This window comes from Nipponia nippon, unplaced genomic scaffold (assembly GCF_047370975.1).
Source record: "Nipponia nippon isolate SJK-2023a ecotype South Korea unplaced genomic scaffold, ASM4737097v1 scaffold_1, whole genome shotgun sequence".
NCBI lineage: Eukaryota > Metazoa > Chordata > Aves > Pelecaniformes > Threskiornithidae > Nipponia > Nipponia nippon.
The window spans coordinates 92,148,367-92,171,375 of record NW_028262290.1 but is presented as its reverse complement, the minus strand read 5'-3'; the positions used below and the strand labels follow the sequence as shown (position 1 = coordinate 92,171,375).

Below are 23,009 nucleotides of genomic sequence, written 5' to 3'. Positions count from 1 at the left end.
CAGACAACTTGTTGCAGATCCCCGTGGAACAAGGAACTGGGAGCGTGGGAGCCTCTTTGCAAAGGTTTTATTTTCTTAATACCCTTTCTGCGTTTGGAAGTTGCTTTCTCCGCTGCGATTACTTTTTTTTTTCCCTCCCCCGTTTTCTTTTGACAAACATTTTCCCCCATTTCCCCCCCCCTCCTTTTTTTCCCTTTTTTTGATTTTTTTTTTCCCCCCCCTCCGCGTGGAGTGCGGGAGCTCGCCGGTGGGCTTTCCCGGGCGAAGAAGAGGAGACTTTCGGCGGTGCCGTCGTTATTCTTCCTCCCTTTTTTCCGCGCTCCGCCGGGGGGGTGGGGGGGTGGGGGTTGCCCGGCCGCCCGGTCCAGCTCGGTCCGCGGAGCGGCGGAGGGGTGGAGGGGGAAGGGACGCGCTGTTTGGTCCGGCGGGGAGGGTGGGGGAAAGCTGACGGGAGGACATGCAGGCTCGCTACTCCGTGTCCAGTCCCAACTCCCTGGGAGTGGTGCCGTACCTCGGCGGAGAGCAGAGCTACTACCGCGCCGCCGCGGCGGCGGCCGGCGGGGGCTACACGGCCATGCCGGCCCCGATGAGCATGTACTCCCACCCGGCCCACGAGCAGTACCCGGCCGGCATGGCCCGCGCCTACGGGCCCTACACGCCGCCGCCGCAGCCCAAGGATATGGTGAAGCCGCCCTACAGCTACATCGCCCTCATCACCATGGCCATCCAGAACGCGCCCGATAAGAAGATCACCTTGAACGGGATCTACCAGTTCATCATGGAGCGGTTCCCTTTCTACCGGGACAACAAGCAGGGCTGGCAGAACAGCATCCGCCACAACCTCTCCCTCAACGAGTGCTTCGTCAAGGTGCCCCGCGACGACAAGAAGCCCGGCAAGGGCAGCTACTGGACCCTCGACCCCGACTCCTACAACATGTTCGAGAACGGCAGCTTCCTCCGCCGCCGCCGCCGCTTCAAGAAGAAGGACGCCGTCAAGGACAAGGAGGAGAAGGACCGCCTGCACCTCAAGGACCATGCCCCGCCGCGCCCGCCGCCGCCCGCCGCCGCCGAGCCCGAGGGCGGCCCCGCCGCGGGCAGCGCCGCGCCGCCGCCGCCGCCCGTCCGCATCCAGGACATCAAGACGGAGAACGGCACGGCCTCCCCGCCGCAGGCCGTGTCCCCCCCCGGCGCCGCGCCGCCGCTCGGCGCCGTGCCCAAGATCGAGAGCCCCGACAGCAGCAGCAGCCTCTCCAGCGGCGGCAGCCCCCGCAGCACCCTCCCCTCCAGCCGCTCCCTCAGCCTGGAGGCCCCCGAGCCGCCGCCGCCGCCGCCGCCCCCGCCGCCGCCCCCGCCGCCGCCCCACCACCACGGCCCGGGCTTCAGCGTGGACAACATCATGACCTCGCTGCGGGGCTCGCCCCAGGCCGCCGCCGAGCTGGGCGCCGGCCTCCTGGCCCCCGCCGCCGCCGCCCCGCGCACCGGCATCCCGCCCGCCCTCTCCCTCGGCGGCTACTCGCCGGGCCACAGCTCCGTCTACGGCTCGCCCTGCGGCCAGGCGGCCGCCGGCGCCGCCGCCGGCACCTACCACTGCAACATGCAGGCCATGAGCCTCTACGCGGCGGCGGGCGGCGCCGACCGACCCGGCCACCTGCCCGCCGCCACCGCCGCCGCCAGCCCCGCCGAGGACCCGCTGCCCGACTACGCCATGCCCGCGGGCGGCGGCGGCGGCGGCGGCGGCGGCGGCGGCGGGGCGGGGGGCGGCGGCGGGGCGCTGGGGCACGGCGGGCTGGGCGGCGCGGCGGGCGGCCACCAGGAGGGGCACCACCCGCACCCGCACCCGCACCAGGGCCGCCTGGCCTCCTGGTACCTCAACCAGGCGGCGGCGGCAGCGGCGGCGGCGGCGGCGGCGGCGGGGGAGCTGGGCCCGCTGGCGGGCGCGGCGGGCTACGCGGGGCCGCAGCAGGGCTTCGCCGCCGCCCCGCGGGAGGTCTTCGAGGCGCCGCGGCTGGGCCTCAGCGCCTCGCCGGGCGGCGGAGGCGGCGGCGGCGGGGCGGGGGGCGGCGGCGGCGGCGGGGGGGGCGGCGGCGGCGGCGGCGGCGGCGGCGGCGGGGCGGGGGGCGGTGGCAGCTGTCAGATGGCCTTCCCCGGCAGCCAGCCGCTCTACCGCACCTCCGGGGCCTTCGTCTACGACTGCGGAAAGTTCTGAGCGCGCCCCGCCGCGGGGAGACCGCGCAGCACCGCGCAGCACCCGCGCAGCACCGCGCCGCCGGCCCCCGCCGCGCCCGCGGAGGGAAGCGGGCTCACGCGAAAAGCTTTTGTACAGAGACAGCCCCAAAGCATGTCTTGGTTTGTTAAAGGACAGTGTTACTCCAATAACACGTAAGTTTGTTTTTTTTTTTTTTTAAATTGCTTTGAGAAATACTTCCCCTCCACCCCCTTCCCCATCCCTTAAGGTATGGTCCTGCCCCGTGTTTAAAAGGGGGCGAAAAGTCCAGCGTAGAGTGCCAGCTTCTTCCCCCCACCCCCCCTTCCTCTTTTACAAGGACTTGTTTTAAATTGTAAATTGCGACATAGTAATTTATTTTTAATTTGTAGTTGGATGTTGCGGACCAAACGCCAGAAAGTGTTTCCCCCTTCCCTGAAAAGTGACGTTAAAATTGACTGAAACGCTGATTTTTTCACTATATATAAAAAGGGAAACTGTATTAATCTTATTCTATCAATATTTTTCTTTTTTTTTTTTGTTGAAAATATTCTGAAGGTATTGCATTGTTTGTTTATTAATAAATTACCATTCAGTTGGAATGATCCTTTACACGTCTGTATATTTTAATACTTTCATTTAGAGAGCGAGAGAAAGAGAGGGAAAAGGGATTTCATAACTAACTTTGTCGCTGGAACAGCTCGTTCCCCTCCGCACAAATTCCAAAGACCATTTAGGAACTGCCAGGTCGAAAAATCCCTTTTCAGTCTCTTCTGCAATATGTTCCACTTAGTCAGCTCGCCTTATCCGCTAGGAAAAAAATACTTTCCCATGGCAGCTCTGAGTTGGCAAATAAACAAACACGTTTTCTTAGCAATTAATGGGCAAGACCTGGAAACATTTGACCATACACAGTAGTATGACAACATTACAGCTTTTTAAATAATATGCCTCTGTAAGGGTGTATTAAGCGATAACTCCGAGGTAGAAGTACATGCGCTAGATTCCTGCCCTTGTGTAACTGTGTATATATGGAGCTATCGATCTCTCTGTGTGTATTTCAAATGTATTTATATATAGGATTTACATATGTATCTATATTTAAAGAAGGATTACGTGTTTATTCATAGCTTCATATACGCATTGCCTATGTTTCTAAACTCCACAGTGTATAGTAGATGCCAGATATTCTGTAGTACCTATATTCTTAAGTCTAATGTAAGCATATATATCACTGCTTCGTAGAATTGGTAGCAATGCGCGCAATCACATCCGTGAAGCCGGTTCTGTAATATATATTTTTACAGTACTATTTTATTTCAGGAAAAAAAAAAAAGGAGTAGTTGGATCAAAGGGTGCTCGTACAGTCTACCCTTACACCTTTACAGCTCTGCTTTACTCCTGTCCTTTAGGGACATTACTGGTCTGTTAGAAGTGCCCTAATTGCTCAGACTGAAATTATTTTAGAAAGAGTTTGTGTGGGAGAATTTTTCTTACATAGTTGTTTGGGGGTTTGTTTTTGTCTCCTTCCCTCCCTCCTTTTTCCTTAAATCGGGGGGGGGGGGGGGGGAAATTCCAGGGTAGCAGATGAGTGCTGCAGAGACTGACGTCTTGTCAGATCACGAATCTCACCTTCGGGACGATTTGCAATTAAGAACCTACGGGCAATGGGGCTCACCTTCCCCCTTTGTAAATAACCACCAAAATGCAATAAATTCATGAACTTAAAAGAATCTGCCTTGTCAGTCAGACTTGGGAAGAAGATTATTTGATTACAGACATTTAAGGCCTAAAGTTTGCTTTCAAGATAATACAGTTTCCTATCAGTATCTCTTATCTAAAGGCAACACTTAGCAGTAATTGCTGTTGCATTGTTAAGGGTTACACTGTAAATAAATACAAAGGTATTTACAGTTAAACCTTATTATCTCGCTTTTGAGCTGCGCTTCCCCTCCAAAGCAATAATCTACTATGCAGAAAACACCTTCAGCAGATCGGATGAACCGGCGGGGGCGTGCGTCCGTGTGTGTGTGTCATTTCATAACGTTGGCTTAAAATATGTTTATTTAAGTATCGCCTAGTCCTTGCTTTTTCGTGCTAGTACCTCTAAGGAGATTACCGGCCTTATTTCTATTTGTTCGCTGAGTCGGGTGAAACTCAAACGCTCCGTCGTCCGGTTTATGGTAACGCTGAAGCGAAGGACGAGCAAAGCGGAACGCCTTCGCTCCGGGGGCACGTTTTGATCGCCGCTCCCCGTTTTCCCCCTGTAAAGGGAAATAAAACGTTACCTATTCCCGGTGGGGCTCACCTGCTGCTCCCCACCGTCCCTGTCCCGGTACCGAGCGGGGGGCCGCTCAGCCCTTGCCAGCGGGGTTGCCGAGCCAGGGGCACGGGGGGGCTTTCGCCGCCCCCCTCCTTCGCTCCCTCTCCTGGGAAAGGGGAGCCCCGGCGGCGGCAGCTCCCTCTGCCCCGGCAGCTGGGTTTGCCGGCGAGGGGGCTGCGTGGCAACGCCGTCCCGTCCCGTCCCTTCCCGTCCCCCCCCCCCCCCCCGCCCGCTACTTAGAATAAAACTAAAAATTAAAGAACGGACTGGATAGAGAGGCGATTGCATGTACCATTTGCCTGTTATTTTTGTTGCGATCAGGCGCCGGCTTTCCTGTACGTTGGGTTTTCTCGGCCGTCTCCCGCGGTAGGGTGTTTGTGGCGAAAATAAATAGAAGGGAAAGAAGTTGTTAGCTCGGCTTGTTTAATCACCCGTTGCATTGTCGGTGGTGCTGCTCTACTCGGGGAGCCGGGGGGGCTGTGCGGAGCTTAAACAAATGCCGTCTATAATTACTGATGATGCCCCGGCCGCCCCTGGGCGGCCCGCTGCCCTCCGCGGCCCCGGCCCCGCGGGGAGGCCGCGCAACTTGCGCTCCCCGCGGCCATGGCTGCAAAGGGGGCGGGTGGAGGGGTTCGCAGTCAGGGAGGGGGCGAAGGGAAACGTCCCGCTCGGCCTCCAGGTAGGTCGAGCCGGGATCCTCTGCCCCCGGAGGGGATCCCTTTCCTGACGTGACGTGCGTGGTCGCGGCGGAGGTCACCTCCCGGTTCTCGGTGCGACGGGCTGGTTCGCCGCACCCCCCTGCTTCGGCTTGGTCTCACAAAAATTATTATTATTATTATTATTATTATTTTTTCTCCCGCTCCGCACAGAAATTGTTCACAACGAACATAACATTAGCGGTGCAGAGGGTCCCCCCGGTAGGCAGCAAATCGTGCGGGCTTGGCAGCGGGAGGCCGCCTGCCCGCCCGCCGCGCAGGCCGCTGCCGCGGGGTCCCTGCGCGGCCCTGCGCGGGGGGGGGACGGCCGCGCCGCTCCGCGCTCCGCCGGGCCGGGGCCTCCGGCGTGACACGGTGCTGCTGCTGCTGCTGCTGCTGCTGCTGGGGCGGGGGGAAAGGCCCGGGGGGTTGCTAGAAACCTTCCCGGGCTGGGGCAGAGCCGCGGAGCGGGGCGTCCGCCCGCGGGCAGCGCTCCGGCCCGTATGGCGCGAACGGCGGGCAGCGGGGGCGCAGCGCGGGGCCCTCCTCCCTCTTGTGCTTCCCCTCGCGAGCAGGAGGCGAACCCCGGCGTCCCTTCTGACCTGTCGTTGTCTCCCAGCAGAAGGGGGCCAGCCCCGAAGGCCAAAAGAGACGCGGTCCGACCCTGCGCGGAGGTGGGCCCGGGACGCGGGCCCAGGCAGCGGCTGAAGGGAGCATCCGTGAGGCCTCTGCGTCTGTGGTGGCAGCGCCTACGGCAAGCGGGGACAGCACGCCGCTCGGCCCCGGCCTGGCCTGCCCAGCGGTCCAGTAGGTGCCAGGTTAGCACGGCGCTTTGTGTTGTGTTTTTAGCTCAAGCTGTTTTTTTTCCAAAACTATCGCTTTGCTTTTCATCTAGGCGAAAAAAAAACAGTTTGTTGGTTTTTTTTTTAATTAATGTGAGGGACCGTTGCGTTTAGCTGCTTCTGGTGGTTTCTTACTTTTATTTGCTCAGCTGCCACTTAAAATGAAGAAAACGCAGAGAAGAGGAATATTCGCCCTTCTAAGTTTTCTCCTCGTAATTTCTTCTTAAAGCGAGTGACACTTCATATTATGTTCTGCAAAGGTCATAACCAAAAATAGCAGAGAAGTGCATGCAAATAGTTGAGAGGACATGGATTAAAAACCCTTCCCTACCTCCGCAGGCCAGGTCAGAGGGACAACATCGTGAGACTGTGTTGTGGATGGAGACGTTAAGGGAATGTTTCCAAACGGGCGTTTTATGACACCTGGGGCGCTTTCTGAAAGCCACGGAGTTCGGGAAAGGCGCTTCCAAGTTAGCACGGGCGTATTTTCATAGTCGGGCTTAACTTCGCGACGCTACCGGTAACCCGGGGTTAGCAGCGTATTGAGCAGCCGGCCGCACTGCGGCGGCAGGCTGTCCTCTGCCCTCGCCTCCCCACAAACCCGCTGATGAGAGCGGGGCGAGCTTGAAGCTTCGCTCCGGGCTGCGGAGGCTTTGCTTGCGCCTTGCGGGCGGCTCGCAAACGCCGCAGGCGAAGGCCGGTGCGGGTTTTGCGGGAGGCAGCGTGGAGCCGCCGCGCAGCGAGGGGCGGCCGCCCACGCTCGGGGGGGGCTGAGCACGGTCTCGGCGCCCACGTGAAGATGAGCGTGAGGTAACCACGCGCAGTCTTTATTACGCCGTCTTGATTGCGTAGGCAGAAGCGTGCGGCAGCGAGGCGCGCACATGGCTGCGCTGCGCACCGGCGGGTACCGGAGCGCTGCGGCGCCTAGAAACGCTCCCCCTAGCCTTTTCCCGAAATCACCCATTTCAGCAGCAACCGCTAATTGAACATTAGCTTCCAATTAATTTCGCTTGTAAAGTAATTTAAGCCCCCCGGCGCGGTCAGTCCGTTTTTTCACCCTGTTGGGGCCGGGCATGGCGGCTAAATGCTTCTCTCACGTTAAGATGCACGGGTGGGTTTTTGGGAGGGGGATGAGGAGCGCGGCGGTGGGCGCCGTCGGGGTGCCCGAGGCCGAGCTATATCGCTGCGCGGGGGCGCAGGTGGCGCGCAGCCGGGGCAGCGCAGAGGGCGAGCGCAGGTTTACGCGGCAAACTGCGCAAGAGGCCCTCTGCCTCGATATAGCGGGCCTAAAGTCTGGCGTAAGGGAGCTGCTCGGTGCTCCCTTGGGACGTGCAACGGGTTTCGATCCGCCGGCATCTCTCATACAAGTTAACAGGCTGGGAGGATCCCACTTACCCTTCCCATGTGGGGTTTTATCCCCCCCCCCCCCGCCTTTCCCCTTCTGCCTCGCCTCCCCGGCGGCTTGTCTGTGTTGTGAATCCGCCCCAAAGGTGGTGCGGTGCCGCGGCGAGCGTAGCCCTCCTGGTTTAATTACGCTGGGACTCATAAAGCCATTCGCTTCTTTCCAAAGTAATAAACAAACGTCGCGTTAGGTCAAGATTGATGGTGTCCATGCAATAAAAACGGGCCAGGTCAGGAAGGAATAAAATTCAATCAGAGCTCGCGGAATCATTTTTCAGGGGACAGAAAGACAGAAAAGGAGACGGGGGTCAAGGGAGACGATGTCGCCATTCACAACACACCAGCCGGGAGGGAGGAGGGCGAGGGTTAACGAGCGATTGTTTTTTATCAAGCGGAGCCTAATTGAACGAAACAATAGCCGCATCGGCGGGGGAGGGCCGGCTTCTTGCGCGGGGGAGTCTCTGCGGGGCCGGGCTGCGGCCCCGCACCCCGGCACTGCGGAGCGCGGCCGCGGCGGGCAGCGGGAACCCCTCGCAGCAATGCTGCGTCGTCCGTCCCCGTCCCCCCCCCCCCAAAAAAAAAAAAATAAACACTTTACACAGGCACCTAGGGCAACGGGCAGGTTATCTCTGCGCCAGCCCGGGGGCTGGGGATGGAAACAGCGGTAGCAAAGGGCCGGGTGCCTCGGAGAGGAGGGCAGGACACCCTCATTTCGCAAGAAGGAGTCCTGAAAGGCCTGCTTGGAGGGCCGGAGAAGCAAGCCCCAGCTCTCCCGAGGGTCACTCCGGCGGGAGCAGGGCCCCTCGGTGTGACTTGCAACTAACCCCTCTCCCCTTGGGTTTCGTTCGGTGGGAACGCTGCTGGCATCCCGAGATTTGGGAAGCGGCTGCGGAGGTGGTACTCGCGGGACACCCGCCGGGCGCTGGGTGCCGGCGCGGCTCTGGGAGCGGGGCCGTCGGGGGGCCGCGGTGTGCAGGGAGGCGGCGGCGGCGGCACAGCCCCGCAGGGAAGCCCCTGCGCTCCCAGGGGCTCGTTTTCGTCCTGACCCGGCCTCGCCTGCTTCGCCAAAGGCTCCCTTCCTCCGTTGAGCCGGTAGGGCGTTTAAGGGGGGGGGTGTGTTTCTCACTCACCCCCCAAGCAAACGCGTCTGTTGTGCGCACCTCCGCGACCTTCTAGGCTGGCAACTTGCGCCTTGCTTGGTATGGGTGTGCCGCAAAATAATAGCTATTAAAAAGCACTGGAATGGGGGGGGGGGGGGGGGGGGAGAAGGCGACCCTGGCTACCGGTGAGAGCTCACAAGCTCTCCGGCTGAACGGGAATTGGGTGGTCGGCAATTTTTTTGCCCCCTAAATAAACACAGCTTGAGACGACTTGGGTGGGCAGGAGGGAACAATTTGTGAGCCGGAGAGCGAGGGAGCTGGGCAGGCAGCCGGGCCGCGACTTACCTGCTGGAGACTTTCACCTGACCTTTAGGTGTCAGGGGGCTTGATTGTGCAGTGTATTACCCCACATTCGGGTCAGCTGCTTGAGGCTGCGTTCAGCAGAATTAAAACAACAACAATGAAACCCCCAAACTGGAATCCCCGCTCCTTTCCAGCCCCCATCACCTCTGGGGAGAATGCAGGAAAACCAACACATTTAGAACCATTAACTCTTGAAATAGCTGAATTTCCTCCAGTAGAAAAAACGCAAATTATTACACTCATGAGTTCAGGATATTTATATATTATATGAATCGATGAATAAACAGGTCGTATCGCTAGAGCCATCGCCCCGCAGAAGGCAAGAGCTCGGTTTAGAAGAAACGCCGTAGCCGTTTTCCCCCCACCGTTCCTGGAATTTATTTACTTGCCAGAACATTTAAGCGGCCGAGTTTAATTTTTTTTTTTTAAATAAATATTTGAAATAAGGAAAAAGAAGAATGTTTTCCATTGAACGATAATGTAAAAGTACTGATAATATCGTCCAAAGCAGAAGAGAATTGTTTAAACAATGTCGGTGCTTGCAAGATTGCCCAGTATAAATACATTCGCGCTGCCTTTTTGATGCGAGTTTCTACTGGAACTCTTTTTTTTCTGTACATGTTTGTGTGTATACATACGTATTTCCCCGCTCGAGATTGCGTGAAATAGGTCTGCAGCTGCGGGCTAGCGGAGGAGCAACTCGCCCTGCCAAGCCCCCGTCGCCCTGGGCCGGGGGTGCCCGGCGGGGCCGCGGGCAGGAGCCGGGCGCTCGCACACTCGCCCCTGCCAGCGAGGAGCTGCTCACCGTTTTCCCTTAGCGAGGATCTATGGAAGTGCTCCCGGCCAGCGCTTCTAACCTCGCCTCTCAAGGATGGGACGGATTTAAAACCGAATAACGAATTGCAGAAAAATTACGGCTTTCTCCCGACGCCGTTCCCCGCCCCCCCAAGCGCTCCGCCGGGGGGGGGGGGGGGAAACACACGGGGCGCGGAATGAACCGGTGCGAGCTCATTAGCAAAGCAAAGGTTGCAATTAGCGTCTGCTGCTGCGAACCGACCTCTCCCCCGCCCGCCTCCCCTAGCCCCCATCACCAAATAATTGCAAAGTATCTGTTGATGTTTTTCTTCCACCCGTCAAAACGTTGGAGCTCTGCCTGCTCCAGCGCTCCTTTCTGGGTTTGTTGTGTCTGGAGACAATGCTCCTCCAGCGAACCCTCAGAGGTGAAGGGGGGTCACACGGGGAGGCAGGGAGCGCGGCCCTGCCAGCCGGCTGGCGGCCCCCCCCCGCCTCCCGCCCCTGCAAACCTGCCGCCCAGAGGCGACGGGGGCGGGCGGCGACCCCCGGCCGGCGAGGCCGGTCCCCCTCTCCCCGCGCTGCCCCGGGCCGGAAGGGGGAAGAGCACGGGACCCTCCTGTCCGCCCGGCGGGCGCGGCCGCTTTTTGTGCAGGGGGCCGGGGGCGAGGCGGGGCACTCCCCCGTTCCCCCAACTTACATCTAAATTTTATTTTTCTCAATACTTACAGCAATCCATCCGGACTCCGCCGTTCCCCCAATTTACACCTAAATTTTATTTTTCTTAATACACTTAGAGCAATCGATCCGTCTCCGTGCGCGCCCACAGCTGGCCGCGGAGCCGTTTCCCACCACCTACCTACCGTGCCCAGGCAGCGGGTCTGTTCCCCTCTCCGCCCCCCTTTGCTGTTGCCCTTCAGGCTGACGCTGCGAGCAGGAGGTGTATTTTTAGCTGGCGCTGGCGGTTTTGCTCCGCGACCCCGAGGAAACCCCCGTCGCTTTGTCTCGCCGGCCTTCCGCGGCGGGGCCGGGGAGGAGGGCGGCGGGCGGGCCGGCTGCGCCGCCGGCGGGCCCCGGGGCAGGGCCGACCCCCGCCCCGGCCCTCTCGCAGGGCTGGCAGGGGCTGGTTCTCCTGCGGGGCGACCCCGCCGCAGGCGGCCGCCACGCTGCTGGCTCCCTGCGGGGATTTTACAGCCCACGAGCGGCCGGTGGTCCCGAGCGCCCCGACAGGCCTCGGGAGAGGGAAAAATAATTTAAAAAAAAAAAAAAAAAAAAAGGCTTTCGTGGCAGTTTTACCGTTGGCAGGACAGGCTCCGGGGGAAGGGCCGCGGCCCGCACGGCGGAGGCGAGGGGCCGAGTGACGGCTGCGAGTTGCGGGGTGGCGGCGAGGGCCGCAGGCAGGGCCGGGTCGGCTCTCCCGAGCGGGCCCCAGCCCGCCGCAACCCGCGGGGCAGGAGCTGGGCCCGCTCGCCTCTCCCCGAGCGCCCGGGCAGCCCCCACCCCAGCGCGGCCACGGCTGTCCCGCTTCTCCCCGTCGTAGCGGCGCAGGGTGAGCCCCTCCGCTTCCCACGACGCGCGGGACAGGCTGCCCGGGCCGGGACCCCCGGCAGGCTCCCGGCTCCGCGGTCCCCTCCCCGGCCCCTGGGGAGCAGGGCGGCCGCAGGCTGGCCCTGGCGAGCAACCGGCCTTCCCCGGCCAGCGCTGCCGCTCGGCAGCCGGCAGAGCCGGGCCGAGCGTTGCCTGGGCGTGCCGGGGAGCAAAAGCAAAAGCCACCTTGCCGTTTGCTTTGTTAGCCGCTGCCGGTGGTGGGACGCCTGTGGAAGGCAGGGGAGGCTGGGGGCACGCTCGGTTATTTACTACCGGAGCTGCCCTTTTAAGTTAACGAAGTTGTAATGACCCCAGATGAGGCATGAGACGGGCAGAGGGGGGATGTATCTCTCCGTACCTGCCCGCACGAAACGCTTGACATACGCATTAAACCGATGTACAGAACATCAGTCTGTAACTGGTGTATTAGCTACATATATAGATACCATCTCCTTAAATCGTCGCGGTTTTGTTTTTGGTTTTGGGTTTGTTTTTTTTAAATTTCGTTTTCAAAAAGTGATTCCGTGGTCATTGCAAAGAGCGATACTTTAGGAGAAATTCAAAATCGGGCAGGAGGATGGTGGTGAGGAAACCGAAAAGCAGTTCAGAGCTTTGCCAAATTGTAAAAAGCAGCGGGGCAGTGCTGGGACGCACGTTTTGTCCTGTCACGACCAGTAGATTTTGTTTTGTTTTTTTGTTTTTTTTTTTTTTACAAAAGCAGCAAAAAGACATCCAGCACAAGGTCACCGCAGAGGGGCCGCTTGGTCTAGAACCATTTTTTGCCTTGCCATCCCCTTCCCCTCTCGCGTCCCAATATAGACACCGAAAACGGAGAATAAAAATGCTTCTCTTGAATGCGCCACAGTTAGAGATGCCAAAGCAAAAAAAACCAACCCTGAGGTCGAAGGAAAACTGGCAGCTCATGTAAAGGTTCCCAGCCCTCTGCAGAGATGTGTGAACTAATATTCAGATGTACCAGCAAGCCTCCGAGTGAATCACTGTAAGCAAAAAATAGTTCCCAACAATACAAAAATACCTTGTCATAAAAGCGCTTTAATACTTTTTTTTTTTTTTCACTTTTACTACGTGCGCCACCAAAGATCCGCCACCAGCAGCCTGTGACCGCTCGTCCCAGGCGCTGCAAAGGCGGCAGCCCCCGGGCAGGCGGAGCTCGCCCCCTCGCCGCCGCGGCCCCCCGAGGGTCCCCCGGCTCCACTCGGGGCTGCCCCGGGGCGTGGGGGCACCCCTGGGCAGGGGGGGAGCCCCTCGGCCGCGGGGGGCGAGCGCGTACCGCCGGGGCTGTGCAGCGGACCCACGCGGTGTGAACACTGCGGGGGGAAGCCCGCTAATGCGAAGGACACGCACCCACGGCGAGGGGGTTTACTGTTCTTTTACTCTAAAAAAAGGCGCAGCCGCGGAGTCGTGACCATTCGAGGGGAAAAGCACCCCAGGAGGCTTTGTGGAAATATGTACCCACGCGTGGAGGTGCACCGGCGGGGGGCGAGTGGCAATCCGTGCCAGGCGTCCCCACCGACGGGGCGTCCGCGACCCACGCGGCGCTGGCTTATGCCTTAGGAGCCCGGGCGCGCCGCGGAGCCTGTGCGTGGGGGCTGGAGAGCCTCACACGCGTGGGGCGCTGCTTGGAGCGAGCGCAGCAGGGACACCCCTCCCTCTGCGCTGCCCCCCTTCCTCCCCCCGCTGCGAGGACGCGTACCCCGTGCACCTGTAGCAAGGGGCCCCAAGCAGCGCCCGCCTCCCGTGTTTCTCCTTCCCCCGCGGGCTGGGGCGGCCTCGCTCCCGCGGGGCCGGCCCCGAAGGAAGCGGCTGCTGCGGCTGCCGAGGCGCGCACCGCTCCGCGCCCCTCCGCGCCCCTCCGCGCCGCGGGCCGCCGCCACCGCCAGCTCGCAGACGTCTTCCGCTGCGCCTCTGGCCCACGGTGCGCGGCCGGCGCACAGAGAGCCCTCTCTGTCGGGCAGCCCGCCTGCTCGCAGGCTGCTCCCCAGCCCCGGCCCGTCCCCCCGCACCGCTCCCATCACAAAACCGCACCCGGGCGCAGCCGGAGCCGCTGCCCCCAGCTCCGCGCTCAGCCCCCCCCCGCCGACCCCCCTTTTAACAGGAGTGTCCCCCCCCAACACAAAGTAAAAAAGCAAGAGGTGCGCTCGGAGAAGGTGTATCTCCTGTCTGTCTCCCCTCTGTGTATCTCGCCCTTTGCTCATTTCGAGGCATAAAGCTAAAATGATGGGAGTAATTGGTGGGTGGAAGATCCTAAACCAACGGGAAATGTATGGGCTCGACGACCTCTGGATAACTCGGGTACCTTGGCACGAAAAGTGCAAAAATATTTACTCACCTTGAAGTTTCTATTTTTTTTTTTAAAGCTTTTTTATTTATTTTGTTTTTATTTCTTAAGTCATCTTTTGAGATGGGTCAAGCTCCCGTCCGAGGTCTAATTATAGTAAGCAGGAAGAGGATGGAAGGGGAATGGGTCGATTCTGGGAGGGGGGCAAAAACCAAAACACCCTAAACCCCTGGACCGGGAAGGTGCTGGACAAAAAGGCATTCTGTGACTCACGGACACTCTGAAATGAAGGTCTGAAAAATGCTTACAAGCCCCCTCTGACGGGTTTGAAAGCGATTCCAGCAATTAGGAATTAATTCGGCATGGTCAAAAGGCGATTTCACTGCGAGTTATATCAAGTTATCCAAGCTTTTAAGAGTTCAAGTGGTGGAAATGGGCCGCTGGGGTGGAGGTAAGGCTGCAGGAAAGAAAAACAAGGAGTGTTCAGGAAAAGCAGAAGAGGGGAAGCCGTGGAGCAAGGGCCGGAGGGATGGCGAGCCCCTGTTAGTGCCAGGGGTCTGCTGCTGTTGCTGGAGGAGAGGGGAGGCAGGGGACAGGGGATGCTTTTGTTTTTCATATGGGAGAAAGTATTAAAAATGCGCTGGAGGTCCTAGGTAATAGAAAGATGAGTTTTAATTAAAAAAAGGAAATCGGTGGGCTTGCTGGCTGATCAGTACTTCAGTTACAGTATCGGGGGGGGGGGATGACCCCTCCCCAGTTAATGGCAGGATCCAGAGTTAGCCCAGGCAGGGCTGACCCCGGGATGATGTGCGGGGCAAGAGGCACAGGGAAGGTGTGGAGGGGGGATAAAACCGGGCTTTCACGCACAGACAGGCCAGCAATAAAACCATCCCGGCGAGGGGCGGCCACCCACCCCGGCGGCTCATGGTGGTGCTGGCCGTGGGGTGCACCCCTGGCACGGGTCCTGCGACGCCCACCGGGCCCAGCCAGGACTCAGGCATTGGGATTGTTCTTCATGAGCTCCACGTCAGCGTCCACCATCTCCCTTACCAGCTCCTGCAAAAAGGGAGAGAGGCAGATGAGGGCTCCAGTGCAGGGGACGAATGGGCAGCAAGTCGTGAGTGCCCCAGAGCACAACGAGCCCTCCCAGCCCCCCGCAGCAGGACCAGGAGGGGTTGGGGCTTTGCGGGGCTTTTCCCACAGCGGCCCTGGCCCCAGCGTGTGTGTCGGTGTGCTGCTGTGCACCGGGGGTGCCCATCGCTGCCATGGTGGCTGCTGTCTTCAAAGCAAGAATGTGGGCAGGGTCACTGGAAATGGGATATCTCAGTGTGGCCGAGTCACCCCACACAGAGGCCCCCCTCTCCCTTCCCCTCCCCGTGGACTACTTTTAGAGGGCATGAACACCTGGCAGGTACAAAGCACTCCAGAAAGGCCACTCACATCAAACGTGACTCTCGGCTTCCAGTTCAGCTTCTGTCTGGCTTTGGTACAGTCCCCTTGCAGAAAATCCTGCGGAAAAAGAAGAGAGAGGCGCTGCGAGAAGCATCCACCTTCCCCACCTTGATGGCCTCCCCGTTGCTCGCGCTTCCCCGTGAGCCGAGGGCGGGGGGAGCTGCCGTCAGACTCTTCCGAGGACAAAATATTTCTCTTTAAGATGCAATTTTAGTGGAAGCTCATATGCCTATAAATCACCAGGAGGCAGCATCCTTTCACCAGGCTATTTCAGAGTGAAAGAGTTATTCTTTGTTTTCGTGTGTGCGCGGGGTTTGAACTCCAGTCTTACGGCTGTATAATGGTGAACATTTTATAAGAAGTTGTCATATGTCTTAGTCATGCTATTGAATGAGCTGTTTCAAATTCTTTCCCCCCCCATTTGTTTAAATAATGTAAATCACAGAGCAAACATGACAACTATTTTCTTTCAAATAAAAACGTGATCACAGACAGATGATGCTGAAAGACTGCTATGAATATGGGTAACCACATGCAACAGTAGTAAACATCCAGCTTTTGAACGCCTACATATTTTTTTCTATGGTATTTTGAGCATCCACGTTGAAAGAAAAGTCTTAATATCTCATAAATGAAAAGAAATTATCTTGAAACCATTACAGAAACCAAGACTTTGGTCATATTCAATTTACTGTCCAAGTATTCTTAAAAGTGCTACCACACCAAAACAATTCCACAACCAGTCATCAAAAATAACGTAAGGAAATTAAACAAAGAAAAGAGCTCCTTTGACTGCAGTTCTAATTGAATGAAAAAACTGACTGCATCTTCCTTTAAAATTCGAATACTGTGTTTAAATAATTAGTTTTTTCCAACTGTATGTGTTGATGTAATAAAATATATCACCTCTCCTCACAAGCTTCATTTCTCCGTAGCAGTAAATACTAAAATTCTATCTGTCTACGTTTAAAGAAAATGAAACAAAACCACCTTGGTTACAGAACAACAAGGCTAAGGCTGAATTCTGCTCTTGCATTTGACTTTATGGTGGTAACAGAGCAGGCTTTCCAGAAAAATGCATGGACTGCCTTTCTTCTCCTTCTTCCACTCTCTGACCAGCGGTGGAGCTAACGAACATTTTCTGGCTGTAGATTTTTTTAACTGTACTGCCCGCACACTACATTTTTCAGATGCTCTCTTTTCGTGCATGTGCGGTTCAGGTCATGTTAACTTCCAAAATCACCTCATCCTGTGCAGTAAAATGTAGGAAATTCTTCTTCATAATTGTGCTCCAGAAAGCTAGACAGCTCGCTGCCAGGAGCGAAGGAAATCCACCGAAGGAAATATTGCACCGAAGAAGGGGATGTGGAACAAACACGTCTGCCGAGACTATTCCAGGCAGCATTTTTACTAGTTCAGTCTTTAGGCTAAAAACACTTCAGCCTGCCTTCAGAAAAGAGTAAACAGATGGATCAGAACAAAATGATATGAAAATAAAAAATGCCATGATTTCCTTAAATTAGACTAAATGATTTCCTACTGCAGCCCTAGAATGGGTTTTCAGAAACTGCAGCAGACATTTGAGGCCAAGTCATGCAAAACCGCATCAACTTGAGGGATCCCCTGGAGGGTCGTGTGAATATGGATTGCAAAATCTGGTTTGAAATGGGAAAGACGCCCACTAACTTTGATAAAATTTGGATCAGACCCTAATGTGCTCATGGAGGTATGCCTTTTATCTGGAGTTCGGTTTAATTTACATTATATACGGGTGTATATATGTGCCTGGAAACAAGGAAATCCTTCTTAAAATAATAATTTCAGTATAAAAACAATTGCCTTTTATTCAGTCCTAATTCAAGCCATTAGCTGGCAGTGAAGCATTTTAATACCACCTAGTTTTATGTCATGAAAGCTATGTCATAAAACTTAGACTTTCATTTTTATAAAGGCTGTGTAAGTAATAATTTTACATCCACAATCTTTATATCGAAAACATCGTTTTAAACTGAGCCTTATCTAGGATACTGGCTTCCCATCTAAAAAAAAAAAAAGGACTGGGAAGAACAGAATGAATTGCCACCGCCTGCTGTATGTAGCTGCATTCTGCTTTTGAACAGCTTGGGAGCAGTCTTTTAACTTTCTTGGCCAAATGCTTTTTCTTAAAACAGTTTATCTAAAAAAATACTTTACCTAATTCCAGGCCTTCATTTAAAAACATAAACACTCAGTTGCTGAATAGACCAAAATAAGGTTGGGGGGAGGTTGCAAATCAGTAAAAGCGAAGTTATTTGCAGTGCTGGATTATACATAGAGAGAACACAAACAACTAGTGTATTAAATCCATTTAAGTTTTTTAAAAAAATGTATTTTTCCTTTAAAAGTTCACATGCTTTAACAATGATGCAGTAAAGGTATTATGGCATAATCTGTGGGAAAAAAAAGAAGAAAAGAAAAAGAGAAAAAAGAAGATTTAATATATATGGTAATACAAATTCCTCAGCTGAGTTAGGTTAAAAGATTTTAAATGGCTCTCCTGAAGAAGTTTGTGTACTTTTGGGAAACACTGCTTTGTCCGTAATGCTATTTTCAAATAAATCTATCTACAAAGTGTCTCCCAGGCACTTTTTAAAAGGTTCTCTTACAAAAGCTACTAGGTACAGAGATCAAATGAAACCATAATATTAACACCACATTACATCTAAATTCAAGGTTTGATTGTATTCTTACTAGTCAAAGTTTCAACACTGAATTGAAATGATGACTGGAACAAAGCTATTCCTGATTAAAGGATTGTATTGCAGTCATGTTTCCTGTATTTTTCTACAAGTAGCTCATAATATGAAAACAATAAGGTAATTACAATAAAATAAGAATATTAAAAAAAGCTTCTCTTGGAACAGAATGACTGCTTGTTTATATTATTCCAGTCTTTCACTGAAAACAGAGATGCATCTGTCAGACTTCCAAAAGGAAAAAATCCACAAAAAACCCCACAAACAAAAAAAACCTCTGGCATGCCGATCAGTAAAGGGTATTGATTTTTCAGTGTCAGGGCTTCACTTTGTAGAGGTACAACCAGATCAGAAAGCAAAGAAAGAAGAGGTGAGGTTTCACTGGAGAAAACCTGGATTTTTTGGGGGGGAGGGAGTGGGGGGTGGGATGGGGGGGTGTTGCTGAAAAAGAGCTGCTGCTGCTGAATGTAAACTGCCCAGTATCCCTGTTCCGGATGGAAAGGCACCTGATGAAATCACACCGCTTCATGTTTTGTATTCCTGCAGGATAACTTTTTCTGTGGCGTTGTGCTTCACATACTGACAGGAAAACAAAGCGCTCTGACTCCATGAAAACCCTGAGGATTTAGATACTGAGCTGAGAGTCTGCAAACCTGAAAACACTGATTAAGGCTTGCTGTTGTTTTTACAGTACTCAGATCATGAACATAAAATTAAGTCTTTGCTTTTAGTTATGCATTTTGGGAGGAACAAGCCCTTATTTTCCATGCAAATACAGTTAACATAAATGAATAGTAATGACAAGTTTTACCTGCAAGCTAAGAGTCGGAAACAACATCCAGGTAAATATTTAAACGGAACGAAGACGGCAGTCAAATTCTCTGTCGCCACTTAATATGAGAGTAAACTCTCCTACGGCTTTATGTGCACCTCACTGTCATATGACTGCCTTTCAGAGAAAAGAACGAGTTTATCCAATGTGAGTTTTTCTGTTTTACCTTTTCTGTAAACGAGGCAGTGTAACTGTGTAGAAAATACCCCGTTGTTACTAAATCTGATTTTATGATTATTCAGTTTTATTGTCCAAATGCACGCAGACAAATACATACAGATAAGCAGAGAGAAATTTCTTATGCAATGCAGTAAGGCATTTTTAAATTTGGTTTTAAAACCATGAGACAAAAATGTAAAATATTTTAATGTAAATATCACATTTCCCAAGCTCTTGTTCTAAGTGTCATCACGACTCCTATTTTGACTCGCACAGTGATTGATCTGGTTTTGCTGTGCAATGTATCACTGTCTCATTCAATTAACTCTAACTGAAAATTTAAAGCCTCAAGACAATGTGAGAAAAAGGAGATAGCGTGGCCTGAAAGAAGGCCAAGGCTTCCTTTATTACTACAGCTCAGCTGATTCCCTTTAAAATGTGCCTTCGCTGAAGCCAGCACCGAGCGCCAGCTTTTGCTCTCTCTTACACCAGAATAAAACTGAGATCAAGTCCTCAGTAAAACACCTGCGATGGAATTGTGCCCAGCTCTGCTCGCTGCAGCAGAGACAAGGCTTTACCTCTAAAAATAAACAGACTTGATCTAAGCACACAACAGTTTTACTGCATCTGAAAAGCAGCCAGGGTTACGTTCACAATCGGCACGACTGCTTGGAAGAGAATTTGTTACATCAGAGCTCCCATAAGCAAAGAGCACAGACCCAGCTCGGTGGAGGCTCTGGCGTGCGTGTTTAGTCTTGCACTCTTTTGCTTGAGAAGTTTTGTCAGGAAGGATTTCAAGATTCTAGGGGCCAAAGTTTCCTGCGAACCCTGCTTGTGTTTTGCTTTCCTTATTTCCTTCTTAAAACCATCGCCTTTCAGCTTTAACTCATTCCGTTAAAAGAAAAATTAACAAACATAGCTACTTAATTAGACAACATTAGCTTGCAGTTTTGTGTTTTCACCATTGTCATAGAATCATAGAATGGTTTGGGTTGGAAGGGACCTTTAAAGGTTGTCATCTAGTCCAACCCTCCTGCAATGAGCAGAGACATCTTCAACTAGATCAGGTTGCTCAGAGCCCTGTCCAACCTGACCTTGAATGTTTCCAAGGATGGGGCATCTACCACCCCTCTGGGCAACCCGTTCCAGTGTTTCACCACCCTCATTGTAAAAAATTTCTTCCTTATATCCAGTCTGAATCTCCCCTCTTTTAGTTTAAAACCATTACCCCTTGTCCTATGACAACTGGCCCTGCTAAAAAGTTGTATCTCAGTAATGTATATATCAAAGTTTATCTTATGAAATAGTCTCCCCTTTTGTGCACTTTCTGGAGCATTTTTCATAGCAGTTTTTAATGAGGGTTCACGTAGCACATCTCAGTAGTAACATCAGCCCTGCAGTATATACGGGTATCTGATGCAGCTCATTGCTTTGAGAACAGCTTTGTTAAAGTGTTTGTTGCAAATAGTCAGGAGACTGCAGGCATTGCTCACTAGGCAGTTCTTCTACCATTGCCCTTATCCCCCGTTCCCTAGAGTTCTCCTGCACTTGTCATCTCTTGACCCAGATGCAACGTTGGAGAGCAGTTTCTGTGACTTCAGCTGAGCTATTCCTGTGTGCTCCGTTAAGAAAAGTAGTAAGATCTCACTGAATCAGAGCTGTAGAGCCTATAACCATGCACCTTGCTGGTGCAAAATTCAGTGCATGGTTCAGCTAAGCTCGGATCAAACCCCAGAAGGAGTCACAGTTACTAAGCACTGCCTCTGCTGTGCACTGCTCTGTAAGTAGTTCTGGAGATCCACAAGGCAGAGAGCACTGGCTTGATTTCTTTGCGAAGGGCAGTGTTTGTTATAATATCTATAGTAACAGGGAAAAAAACAGTATAATTATAAAGCAAGAGACTCCTATCTCCACAGTAAATATGAGGAGACTGAAGATAAAACGTATCAATGAGCAAAGCTCAAGCCTAGCAAGAACACAGTAAACATCTGCAGGAATTTAAGATGAGCCGTAATGTGTCGTCGCTCAGTTTTCATTTTTTCTTTCCACTGTTGCAAAGTTGTGGAGCAGTTAGGGTACCAAGGGAATAGAAGAATGCCAGTGAATTTGGTTCCTGATCTAAATTTGTTTTAATGCAGCATGAACAGGCTGCTTTCCACTCTTGGGTCAGCAGTCTTTTGCAGAAAGACGGTATTGTTTGGAAAGAACCACAGGAAAAGGCAAAAGCAACCAATAGACTGAAACTCACGTATAACTAAATGCCATTTAAAATAAGAGACATAATGTTTTTTTCCCCTAGCATGTTTTCCTATGCAAATCCTCTCCCTATTCAGAAAGCTTTATTTTTACTAAAACCATGTTGAGGGAGAAGGGGAGAGCGAAGAATGACCTGAGCAAAGGGATGATTCTGCGTGGTGCTGAGCCCCTGCACATCTGATGGACCTCGGCAGGCTGCGAGCGCTGGGCATCTTTAGGGTAAGGTCTTATCTCGGGAATCCACTGTACTCCAGCAATAAGGCATCAACACAAGCCACACAGTCAATAAAACCTGAGCACAGCCTTCACTTTTCCACCAAGAATCAGGGGCGTTAGAACAGCGGCTTTATCTTATCAGTTTGATAATCTTTAATTTGACCAGCTTCCAAAGGGTTAAGGCAAATGAACTCGGAGCAGCAATAAACATTAGGGTGATAATAACAGTAATGGAGCTCCTCTCCCTTCTCCTCCTCCTCTTCCCCTCCCTCCCCTGGGCTTTTTCCACTTCGCTGCTGCCTATCAGCCCAAACTGAAGCTGAAGCCAGACCTCTCTTTCAATGACAGGGGGTGATAAGAGACGTGAAGAAAACAGCAAGCTGTCTGGTCTGCTCAGGAAGTCGGGGACGGGCGGTATTGTCCATCAGCGGGGCCACGCGGCCGCCGGAGGCCGGGAACAATGCTCCACTCTGGGGAAATGGGCTCACTCAGCGCCGGCCCTGGCAGCCCCACCGACACCGCAGATAAAGCCACGAAGCAGGGGGAGCTGGCCCCGGGTGCCTTGGGAGCCTTGTCGCCGGACCCTAATCGCTTTGACGGAGGCGGTGCCCCGGTGAATCGACGTGAGGCCGCAGCCCGCACGCGTCCCTGGGAGGAGAGCATGTGCAGACCTCAGCCATGGTGTGAGCGCCAGCGGAGCTGCAGGCACAAGAGCTCCTTGCAGGGCTGAGCATTACTCAGATCTAATAACTTGCCAAGTGAAGCCTGAGAAAACGTCTTGGCCAGTACCGTCCCCAAGCCAGATAAAATTCCTCCCGAATTACAGCCCGATATCCCTGAAGCCAGTGCTGAATTTCACTTGCTTTGGATCTGGAGCTGAGCTTGCTCATCAGGAGCCGTCCTGCACAGGGATCGGCATAGCTCTGCTCTGGGGCATCCCGCTGCAAGTTGGGCCATGGGTGCTTTTCAGGATCCCACACGTGAGGTAGGTTGAAGGGTGTTACCCCTCCAGCAGGGAAAGCCCCGCTGCTGCAAACAGCAAAATTCCTGCAGCTGGCTGCGGTGAGGCAGGTGCTTCCCTCCCTCTCAGTTTGCCCCGAGGCCCAATTCTGTGCTCCTGCGAAGACCTGGAAGGTGTTCCCCAGCTTGGATGCAAGTGTAATTGTAACTTCGGCGCACGGCTCTGCAAAACACCAAAGAGGCTTCTGAATGGCAAGATCGTTTCTAGTTCACAGGAATGCCTCTGCTGAAAAAGCAGGGAACTTCTGGAGGAGAGGAAGAAGATCAATTTTTTTACTGGAAATGGAATATGGCCCCTAGGGTTAGCTGTCTTCACTGACTGACATGTCAAGATGAATAGGAAAACTGATAACCCCAGAAATCCATGCTGCAAGGCTACTTAGTTTCTTCTCTTCCTCCACTAAAAAATACATCATTTGTAACAACTTACGTTGGAAGTGTTAATAGGTTTAGTTATCATTGCTAGTCAAATGATAACTAAATGATAAGGAACAAAACAATAAACATTAGGACAGTGATCTTGTATTCTACCTATAGATGTTTATCTATCTACCTTTAGAGCATCAAGAAGCAATTTAATGAATGCAGGTCTATGATTAGCAGGATATTACTACTCTATAGGAGGAATTCTTTATCTTGTACAGGATGCATTGTTTGTGGTGATTTTACTACCCCTACAGATATTCACATCTCTGAAAAAATCAAGGCATTTGTTATGTTAACATCAAAATCAT

General features: G+C 53.6%; 2 protein-coding genes across 5 annotated transcripts in view; one reads left to right on the top strand and one right to left on the bottom strand.

Moving 5' to 3' along the window:
* The first annotated feature begins 357 nt into the window (after positions 1-357).
* Positions 358-23,009, top strand: FOXC1 (forkhead box C1). 3 transcript variants are annotated; one of them, XM_087762203.1, is made up of 4 exons: positions 358-2,379; positions 5,844-6,039; positions 21,083-21,258; positions 21,604-23,009. In XM_087762203.1, the coding sequence occupies exon 1, from the start codon at positions 458-460 to the stop codon at positions 2,204-2,206; it is 1,749 nt and encodes a 582-aa protein (XP_087618329.1). In that variant the 5' UTR covers positions 358-457; the 3' UTR covers positions 2,207-2,379; positions 5,844-6,039; positions 21,083-21,258; positions 21,604-23,009. The 3 variants fall into 3 exon arrangements, with proteins under 3 accessions (XP_087618329.1, XP_087618336.1, XP_087618344.1); XM_087762210.1 differs by lacking the exon at positions 5,844-6,039; XM_087762218.1 differs by lacking the exons at positions 5,844-6,039; positions 21,083-21,258.
* The window catches only part of GMDS (GDP-mannose 4,6-dehydratase), a 431,344-nt gene continuing 422,014 nt past the window's right edge, over positions 13,680-23,009 (bottom strand). For both annotated transcript variants that reach the window (XM_087762225.1, XM_087762234.1), the window contains 2 exons: positions 15,046-15,114; positions 13,680-14,661 (listed from right to left, as the gene is read on the bottom strand). In XM_087762225.1, the coding sequence (XP_087618351.1) occupies positions 14,599-14,661; positions 15,046-15,114 (132 nt within the window). In that variant the 3' untranslated portion in view covers positions 13,680-14,598. The remainder of the gene's footprint in view (positions 14,662-15,045; positions 15,115-23,009) is intronic.

Excerpts from the sequence above, each read along its gene's own strand:
- FOXC1 (XM_087762218.1), top strand. The coding sequence starts at position 458 with ATGCAGGCTCGCTACTCCGTGTCCAGTCCCAACTCCCTGGGAGTGGTG.